Source organism: Mus caroli, chromosome 1, assembly GCF_900094665.2.
Source record: "Mus caroli chromosome 1, CAROLI_EIJ_v1.1, whole genome shotgun sequence".
NCBI lineage: Eukaryota > Metazoa > Chordata > Mammalia > Rodentia > Muridae > Mus > Mus caroli.
Genome location: NC_034570.1, coordinates 68,102,528 through 68,112,905, shown reverse-complemented (window position 1 = coordinate 68,112,905; position 10,378 = coordinate 68,102,528). Strand labels below are relative to the sequence as shown.

Sequence of the window (10,378 nt, the reverse complement as noted above, 5' to 3'; positions counted from 1 at the left end):
TCCCAGCAACCACATGGTGGCTCACAACCATCCGTAACGAGATCTGGCGCCCTCTCTGGAGTGTCTGAAGACAGCTACAGTGTACTTACATATAATAAATAAATAAATCTTAAAAAAAAAAATGAGGCTGGAGAGATGGCTCAGTGGTTAAGGGCACTGACTGCTGCTCTTCCAGAGGCCCTGAGTTCAATTTCCAGCAACCACCTGGTTGCTCACAATCATCTGCAATGGGGTCTGATGCCCTCTTCTGGTGTGTCTAAAGAGAGCAATAGTGTACTCATATACATAAAATAAATAAATAAATCTTTTTTAAAAAAGCCTATACTACCATAACTGGCTAAGAGTTTTAAAAAATATAATAAAATAAAAATGAAAAAAAAAAACTGCATGCACTAACTGTCTGTCTGTCCTTTCAACCCTCACCAGTTCCATTGCCCTCAGACCTTCTTGTCTTTTGTAGTGTTATTCCCAACCTGGGGTTACTACCTGGAAGGCATATTGCGCGAGTGTTGCCAACACATCTTTGAATAGGATGCGAGAGGTCAGGGTATGCCCATGATAAACAACGGGCTCTCCATCAGGTCCATCCCACGTGTCCACCTCCACACAGCGGCACCCCCGTTTCAAGGCCCTGCAAGACCCCCAGACCCCCAGAGGCAGAAGAGGTTAAGTGTGATCTTCTACCTAAAGAGCCACCTCTCCCTTCTCTGGAAAGAACACCACTCACTAGCACTTGCCTATCCAGACCACTTCAAGTGCTATTTCCCCGGAGACATCTTAGTCCACTGGGCCATGGCTGCAGCTCACATCTCTCTCTACCTAGTTCCAGTTCATAATCCACCCCCCCCCCCAGCAAGCCATTACACGCTACCTCACAGTATTTCCACTCTTGTGAATTCTGCAGGCGTGGGCCTCTTTCTCTCCAATAGGACTGAACCCAGGATGTCATACATGCCTTACAACGTGTACCCTTCAAGCTACCCAGCCACTCAGTTGCCAGTGCCACATACTGTCTGACAACTCAGTCTCATCGTGACTAATCACAACAATGGCAACTGCCACTTACTAGCCACTGACTGATAGCTTGTGCCCGTTAGTCTTTGCAAGGACCCTCACAGAATGGGCACCATAATTATCTATATTTCTCAAAGAATCATATGGAGGTTACTTAGCCCCCAGAACACCAAGAGAGCTAGAATTTGACTGAAGTGGATGACTCCAGAGTGGATTTAACTTTACACTCCACCGCCTTTCCTTTAAAATGATGCTTCTCAACGTGGGATCGTGAGCCCTTTGGCAAACTATCTCCCAAAAATTTACATTATGATTCATAACAGTAGCAAAATTACAGCTATGAAGTAGCAACAAAGATAATTTTACGGTTGGGAGCAACCACAGCACGAGGAGCTGGATGAAAGGATCAAAGCATTAGGAAGGCTGAGAACTCCGGGCGTAGTGGCTCACGCCTTTAATCCCAGCACTTGGGAGGCAGAGGCAGGCGGATTTCTGAGTTCGAGGCCAGCCTGGGCTATACAGAGAAACCCTGTCTTGAAAAACAAAAAAGGAAGGCTGAGAACACTCCTGTAGAGCATCCCGTGTACTAGCTCAAAACAAGTATCAGAGCTCCTGAATTCCCAGACTTTCCTAGCTTGTGACAGAGAGAAGGATTCCATTTATCCCTAGGATCTCATTACCATTCTGCTAATGCCTAAGATGTTCTCCCAGTGCCGCAGGTATCCAGGGACCCTAAGGCCGTAAGCTCTCTCTCTATCCCAACCTCTGCTTTCTACCCCTTAGCTTCCCACGCTGTCCATCTCATGAGCAGGTCCCTCTCATACGTATCACCATGTACCGTATGTATCCTTCGACGCTGCTCTGCCCGCAAAGCTGGTCCCCCACTAGGTAGGTGTTGTGAGAGGAGTTAATGTAGTAGTGGCTCAGAGGCTGAGTCATATCCTGGTAGATAGGGAGGCAGTCACTGTTGAAGATGTTTCCATCCTTCGAGCAGAGGTACTTGAGGAAGCCATCCTTGCTCAGCACATGCAGCAATCGGCCTAGGGTGAGAAGCTCTAAGTGAGAGGGCCGACACACCCACAAGCCTGTTCACCAGCCCCCATCCCTTGGATGCCTATTCCCAGTCAGCAGATCTCAAATGTGCCACTTATTGTATCTGCTATTTAAAATGTTCCTTCTTTGATTGGTGGCTCAGGCTCTGCAAAGGAGAAAGGGGATGAGGTGGCGAGTAGCTCCCCTAAGGGGGGGGGGGACGGGACTGGGAGGGAAGGCAGCATTTGGGATGTAAGTAAAAATAATTAGTTAATTTTTTAAAAAGTTCCTTCTCATAGGCTGTTAAAGGACACCATTAAGACAATTCTAGGCCTCAGGCTTTTCTCAGCTGTCTAGCCCCGCCCCATCTCTCTCTTTCTATGTACACTAGACTTGCCTCGAACACACAGAGATCTAAATGTGGTGGTAAATACTTTTTTTCTTTTTTTTTTTTTTTTTTTTTACTTTTTGAGACAGGGTTTCTCTGTATATCCCTGGCTGTCCTGGAACTCACTTTGTAGACCAGGCTGGCCTTGAACTCAGAAATCCGCCTGCCCCTGCCTCCCCGAGTGCTAGGATTAAAAGCATGTGCCACCACGCCCGGCTTCTTCTTTTTCTTCTTCTTCTTCTTCTTTCTTCTTCTTCTTCTTCTTCTTCTTCTTCTTCTTCTTCTTCTTCTTCTTCTTCTNTCTTCTTCTTCTTCTTCTTCTTCTTCTTCTTCTTCTTCTTCTTTTCTTCTTCTTCTTCTTCTTCTTCTTCTTCTTCTTCTTCTTCTTCTTTACTTTTTAATGTATGAATGCTCTGATCCACAGGCCAGAAAGGTATCAGATCCTCTTATAAATGGTAGTGAGCCACCAGGTCCTCTGGGAGAACAGCCAGTGCTCTTAACCACTGAGTCATCTCTCCAGCCCCAGACCTGGCTTTTCACATGGATGTTAGGATCTGAACTCAGGTTGCCATGCTTGCAACCGCAAACATGCTTACGTATTGAGCCACCTCTCCAGCTCCCCAGTTGATCTTTCTAAATCTCTGTTTTATATAATAAAACTTAAGAATAAAGCCCATCTTATCGGGAAGGCTAAAACAAGACAAGAACGTAGGGCTGTTAGCACATTGCAGGATATTCAGAGAAATCCCAATGGATTGATGGTTTTCTATTTTTCAAAGCTGCTGGGATGACTAAATTAAGTGAAGGATGTGGAAGTGTTCTGTAAATAACTTGCTATGGCTATAAACTTCTCACGCTCTGAAGAAGATGGAGGGGATGGAAATGAATCCATTAAAAGGAAAGTAATATTTTAGTTGTACTTATCAAACACCAGAAAACAGCCTCATGACCGCCCCAGGCCTAAGCTGACCAGACTCCTGATTCAGGGGTGTAAGGACTCAAGACTAACCTAAAGAACTTCCAGGAAGCTAACATTTAAAGGAACAATAGCTGTGAAACACAGGGCAAAAGAACTGTTGTGTAGGGAGGCGGTGTGAGGGAGGGATCAAGCGTTTTCCCTTCCACTGAGGACAAAGCTGATAGGTGATGTGAAATGTGAGCCTAGGGAAGGAATAGAACCTCACACTAGGGCTGGTGAGATGGCTCAGTGGGTAAGAGCACCCGACTGCTCTTCTGAAGGTCCTGAGTTTCAAGTCCCAGCAACCTCATGGAGACTCACAACCATCTGTAAGGAGATCTGACTCCCTCTTCTGGTGTGTCTGAAGACAGCTGCAGTGTACTTATATATAATAAATAAGTCTTTTTTTTTTTAAGTTATAAGATAGAAAACCCCTTTAAAAAAAAAAGAACCTCACACTCTTCTTCCTCGGTCTTAACTGACAGGGAAGAGCTACTTTAGGTCATGTGGTTCAGTGAGATGATTGGGGAGGAGGCCAGGAGAGGGTGGACTCAGCCTTCCCTACAGTGGGAGGAGACTCTGGGTCTTTGTTTCACCCCCGTTCCCCAGTCCCTCTGTCTAACACCTGCACACTTAGTTCTTACCATTCTCAGAGGGCTCATAGCGGTCAATGAGTTCCAGAGCAAGGTCAGGAGCATGGTCTTTTTCTTTCTGTTCCTTTCTGAGGAAATCCACAAATTCCAGCAAGGTCAGCTTCTGTTTGTCAGATGAAAAGTCCTCAAATATTTCTTCAATCTCAGTGCGCTTAGTCAGGGCCTTATAGAACTGGACAAATTCTTTTGATCCCAGATCATCAGATTGGGTAACATCTGCTTCCTGCAAGAGATTTAGCAGGGTGTGGATAAACTCTGAGAAATGGGTTGAACTTATTTGTCCTGTAGGGTTGTATGGCCAGTAAGTCTCAGGAATCTGTCTGTCTGTCTGTCTCTGTCTCTGTCTCTGTCTCTCTGTCGCTCTCTCTCTCTCTCTCTCTGTCGCTGTCTCTCTCTAGCCCCTAATACACACACACACACACACCATGCCTGGCTTTTTACACAAAGGCTGGAGTAGAACTTGAGTAGAACTTGAGTCCTATTCTTACATGGCAAGCACTTTAACAACAGGGTCATCTTCCCAGGTCCTGTAAGGGTCATCTTAACATGCGCTTATGAAACTCTCAGGGAGCTCCTGATTTTCACATGGTTTCAAGTAAATAAAAGACCGAGTTTTAGCCCTGTCATTTAATGTGAGATGAAATTTTTGGTTTGCTTATTTTTTTTTTTTTAAGCAGGCTTCCTCTGTGTAGCCCTGGCTGTCCTAAAACTTGCTTTGTAGACCAGGCTGGCCTCGAACTCAAAGATCTACTTGCCTCTGCCTCCCAAGTGCTGAGACTACAGGCATGCGCCACCACACCCAGGTCTTAATGTTATTTTTCTTTTCTAGAAATTATGACTCATCCTCCTAACAAGATTAAATGGCCAGAGCCTCACTCCCCACGCAGGTTTCACTGAGCTTATTACAGTAATGGAGTACACAGGAGTCAAGAAATGAACGCTACTAGGTGGGGTCAGAGACCTTCTGGTCAAGAGAGGACATGATCTTGCTGGCTCCTGCAAAGCCTCCCCAGCAAACGCACCTGGAAAAGACTGAAGGCATACTCTTCATCCATTTCCACGTTCATCAGAAGCAGCAGCCGTTGAGCTTCACTGAAACTCATCCGGCCATCCTGGTTTCTGTCTGCTTGCTGGAACCACTCATGCAACATTCCAGCTCTGAGTCAAGGCAAAAGTTCGGTGTGTGTGCAGTGAGTGTGTGCAGTGTGTGTGTGCTCATCCATTGAACCCCTCCTTCTGTCTTTGTTGCCAGTTTCTCTCCCAAACCAGTTCATTCTCTACATAGCTTCTAGAAAAATCTCTCCTGAATATAAATCTACCTTGTCACTGGATGGCCTGAGTGCCTGCAGGTACCTTCCTCCCTGTTGTCTACAGAAAGAAACATAAATTCTAACACAGAAGTTAAGCTCCCCCTACCCTTGTGATCTGGCCCAGTCCAGCCTCCTCACTGTGTCTTTCTCTGTCCTTTTGCCAGACTCAACAGGTTCTTCCTCTGAACATCACCCGACCTGCTTCCTCAGTCTCCTTTCCCTGAACCCTTTATTCATGCTATCCTTTCAGTCAGGAGTGCCTTCCCACACTCCTTCTTCAGGTTTCAATTGAACTACTTTCCTTTCTTTCTCTGACAGGGTCCCAGGTAGTCAAGGAAGAGTTTAACCCTCTGATCCTGGGAACTAGGATTACAGGCACACATTACCATGACAACTAGATACAGTGCTGGCGTCAAACCCAGGGCTTCACGCATGTTAGGGCAAGCACTCCATCAACAGAGCTACCTCTCTATCAAAATCACATGCCATTTCTTCCCTGGCACTTTCTCAGAACACTCTTAGGTAGAATTAAGTATTAGAATTAATTATTTACACAAATTGATTCTTTTTGGGGGGTGGGGTGTTCGAGACAGGGTTTCTCTGTGTATCCCTGGCTGTCCTGGAACTCACTTTGTAGACCAGGCTGGCCTCGAACTCAGAAATCCGCCTGCCTCTGCGTCCCGAGTGCTGAGATTAAAGGCGTGTGCCACCACATCCGGCACACAAATTGATTCTTTCCACTAACTAAAGTAAAATATATGGTCTCATTGATCTTGATGTTCCTAAAACTAGGCACAGTGGTGGATACAATCTGGCTAATGAGTGCTGAATGAATGTATACATGCATTAAGTAATGTGCAACCTAGAAATCTCTTTTACCTATATTGGAGGGTCTGCAAGCCACTGTGTGTGTGTGTGTGTGTGTGTGTGTGTGTGTGTGTGTGTGTGTGTGTAATCAGAGGACAAGGTGCAGGAGTCAGTTCTCCCACCATGTGGGCTCCATGGATTTGAGTTCAGGATGTCAGGCTTAGTAACAAGCACTTTCTCTCACTGAAATATCTCACTGGGATATCTCAGTCTAGGTTATCTTGAAGTGAGTGTACACCACGGCACCCTCTAGGAGCCTGCTCCTTCCCACGCCTGTGGTAGTGAATGCTTGCTACTGGGATGTCCGTTTACTTCACAGGAGCATCACCTTGCTTGCCCATCTTCCTCTCATTGGCCTTTCCTCCTATCCTGGGTTCTCAGTCTCATTCTCCAGCCATTTCTCCCTCAGAATCATCAGCTCTATACTTGGCCCCTGTCTCTCTCCACACTACCTGGATCTATTTCTGCACCCTTCCCCCATTCCTTTGGTTCTGCAGCACCTGACTTCTTCAGTAGCCCCTGCCCACACCCTAGTGCCATCAGGTTGATACTGATCCAGTTGCTCCTGGTGGTCCATGCTGGCAACAAGATCCACCAACAGCTGGAGTCCTCGCATCCAAATCTGGGCCTCTTCAACACTGTTGGCCACTAGGTCCAGGTTGGGGCGGCGCCCATGAAAGACAACGGTGAACCCTTGCTCCAGGGGAAACTCCTCCACCAGATAGCGCAACAACTCAGAATCCTGTCCCTTACGTATCCTCTCCACATCAGAGATCGAAACTGCCAGGAAAGAAGCAGATGGGAGCACTGAGGAGAGGAGTCTGACACACAATAGGGGAGAGGAATGGTGACCAAAACCCCCTTCTCCATGGAGACACAGAGAGCAGTTTCTAACAGCTGGACCCCAAAGGACATTCAGACAAGGTGATGGAGACCCAGCGAGTCAGGAGTTTGTGGGACTCTGTGTTTTCTTAGGCAGCGCAGCAAGGAGGTTCAGCTAGAACTGGCGAGACCTGATTCCCAGCCACCAGCTTGCAGAGTGATGACCCAAACTTAACCTCTCGGTGCCCACATCTTAAAGAATGGATGGTCCATTCACAGCAGGTGGCAATGGTTCCCACAGGAGAGCTAGTGGGGCTGACAATTACACCTGCAAAATAGGTCCACCCGAAGAGTACAGTGCATGCCTGTTTAGGGCCTGAAGCTTTCCTCTTCCCAAGTGCCTAGAGGGGAGTTAGAGGAATTCTTCCAGTCTCCACCTCCGCTCGAGGCGGTGTGGCTGACGAGTATTGAAGCAGACTCTATCCTGTGATCGAGTGTTTAAAGGTAGCATAATGAGCTTGGCCAACAGGGCTGGCACAACATTGGGCTGCATTTTGTGCTTTGAAATATTGTAATGGCTAATGTTCATGAACTCCATGGAGGTTTCCTGCTAGATGCTTCACATATTCGCTCGCTCGGCGAGTCTCTATCATTTACAGGTGGGTGCAGGCTAACGCCCATTTTGTAGATGGGAAACTTTAGTTCAATTAAGTAATTGTTCAAAGCAACTCAACCAGAAAGTGGCATAACCAGGGTTTCAATCCAGATCCAGATGGGGTGACGTCATATCACTGTCATATTCCTGAGAGACCTGTCCACCCATACACCCACCCATACACCCACCCACAGCTATCAAGTTCACTCACAAGTGGGCTTGGGCATGCTTTCTGGTTGACTTCCATGCCAGACTGTCATGCCGTCATTCTGAAGTCTGAAGTATCTTAGCTTCTTCCAGCTTTTGGTCCTCACCTTGCGCATCATCGTGCCTTCTTGCATCAGCAGCAGGTCCTGATCAGTGGCTAGTACTGAGCCAGGAAAAGCAGGGACTTATTTACCCAGTGGGAAGGCTAGGGACCCCAGACGAGCTCTGGAACCAGGGTCTAATCTCCTCCCATCCCCTGGACTTTCCTCCAAGACCTCTTCCCATGCAGGGGTACTCACGGTCTTGAATCTGAGATGTCATCACCCACTGCTCCACCAGCTGGTGCCAGAGTCACCTAAAGGAACAAGGAGGAGCAAAGGGCTTTGGGTGAATCCTAGAGTTGAAGAGAACAAGAGAAAGAAACCCAGGCTCTCCTTTGTGGCCTGCATTGGGCGCTTTTCTCATCTGTTGTTATTTGCATTTCTGAGTTTGCTGACCCTGAGGCTTAACTAGGCTAAGAAACCTGTCTCAATTCATACACAGGTTGGAATGTAAAATAAGATACATAGATCTATCTTTGTTGACTAGTTTCCATGGCTATCTCCAGGGTGGGTTAAAGCAGGGCATGTCCCAAACACTCTCTTGCTACCCTACTCTCCTTGGGTAACGTTGCTCCACACCTTGCTCATTCCCCATGTCCTTGTTATTAGGGCCAGCCATCTTGCTGCTAACCTTTATGGGAGCCTAGAAGCTGTCCACACCCTAGCTTTGTCTCCTCCAGGCAAGATTTCTCCTTTTTTTTTTTTTCTTCCTAGGGTCCTGTCTACAGTCTCATGTACACCATGCCAACTGCTAAAGAGCTAGGGCAGAATCTTTTTTCTTTCTTTCTTTGAGACAGTCTCATGTTGCCAAGGCTGGCCTTGAACTCCTGATTCTTCTGCTCCCACCTCTCGGGCTGGAATCACAGATGTGAGCCACTCTGCCCAGCGTCTGATTCAGCTCTTCCTCAGCTTATGCTGAAGCTGACGAATCTCAAAGCCTAAAGCATGAGTAAAGACCTATGCTTAAACAGAAACGTGCTCTAATTATGCATTTAACATTTGGCAGTTAATTATTTGACAGTGATAAACATGTAAAAAGAAACCTCGGGCTGGAGAGATGGCTCAGCGGTTAAGAGCACCGACTGCTCTTCCAGAGGTCCTGAGTTCAAATCCCAGCAACCACATTGTGGCTCACAACCATCTGTGATGAGATCTGATGTCCTCTTCTGGTGTATATGAAGACAGCTATAGTGTACTCATATAAATAAAAATAAAATTTAAAAAAAGAAAAAAAGAAAAAAGAAATCCTCAAAATTCTGGGAAGTAGCTGCCTGTGAAACATTCATGTTATCCCAAATTTAGGCACTCAGGGCTAGCCTCAGCCACTTAATGAGTTCTAGGTCAACCTGGGTTATATGAGACCTGTCTCACAGAAAAAGAAGAAAGAAAAAAGAAAAACCCTCCAAATCTGTAAAGTGATCCTTTAGTAAGCATTCCATTAAAGCATCATGCAGTTTCAGGCTGGAGAGATGGCTCAGTATTTGAGAGCACTGGCTGTTCTTCCAGAGATGCCAGGTTCAATTCCCAACACTGATACAGTGGCTCACAACCATCTGTAGCTCCAGTCCCAAAAGATTCAACATCTTTTTCTGTCTTCAGTGGGTACCAAGTGGTACATAGGCATGCATTCAGGAAAAATACCTATATTCATAAAACCAATACATTTTAAAGTATCATCTAACAGATGGATAAGCAAGAGAATAATTTAAGATGTGATGTGACCTGTGTAGCCACACAGCATATTAGAGCCCTAATTGTCCTCTCTCTCTCTCTCTCTCTCTCTCTCTCTTTTCTTTCTTTCTTTCTTTCTTTCTTTCTAGACAGGGTATCTCCTTGTAGCCCTGTTTCTCCTGCAATTCACCTTGTAGACCAGGCTGGCCTCAAACTCACAGAGATTCCCCCTTCATCTGCCTCTCCATTGCTGGATTAAAGGTGTGTGCCACTCTGCCCTGCTCTTCCGCCCATGTTAATAAGAAGACCTATAAAGTCACCTAGTTAGGAGTAACTCTTTTTTGAGACAAAGTATCTCTCTATAGCCCTGGCTGTCCTGGAACTCTCTCTGTAGACCAGGCTGGCCTTGAACTCAGAAATCTGCCTGCCTCTGCCTCCCAAGTGCTGAGCTTCTACAGCATCACAGCTAGCAGTAGCTCCTAAGGAGAGGATGAGAGTCACCGAGAATGTGCCTTCCCTGGCTTGAAGACCTAGAGAAGGTGCCCTAAAGGGGTAGAGGAGTGAGGGGCAAAGGAGAGAAACAGCTATGACAGTTTTAGGAGGAGAATTGAGTATGTGCTCCTAGCTAAGAGCCCTCTGGATGGAAGAAGGGTCCCAAAGAGCTCCTTCAGGGACAGAAAGCATCTCTTTTTCCAGGTGT

At 46.5% G+C, this 10,378-nt stretch overlaps 1 protein-coding gene across 5 annotated transcripts in view; it reads right to left on the bottom strand.

The window, feature by feature from the left end:
• Plcd4 (phospholipase C delta 4) overlaps positions 1-10,378 on the bottom strand; it is a 24,547-nt gene that overhangs the window by 11,158 nt on the left and 3,011 nt on the right. For all 5 annotated transcript variants that reach the window (XM_029478625.1, XM_029478617.1, XM_029478627.1 and 2 more), the window contains exons 2-8: positions 8,206-8,261; positions 7,911-8,069; positions 6,774-7,002; positions 5,068-5,197; positions 4,037-4,268; positions 1,853-2,054; positions 487-631 (exon numbers count right to left, since the gene is read on the bottom strand). In XM_029478625.1, coding sequence (XP_029334485.1) covers positions 487-631; positions 1,853-2,054; positions 4,037-4,268; positions 5,068-5,197; positions 6,774-7,002; positions 7,911-8,069; positions 8,206-8,227 — 1,119 coding nt within the window. In that variant the 5' untranslated portion in view covers positions 8,228-8,261. The remainder of the gene's footprint in view (positions 1-486; positions 632-1,852; positions 2,055-4,036; positions 4,269-5,067; positions 5,198-6,773; positions 7,003-7,910; positions 8,070-8,205; positions 8,262-10,378) is intronic.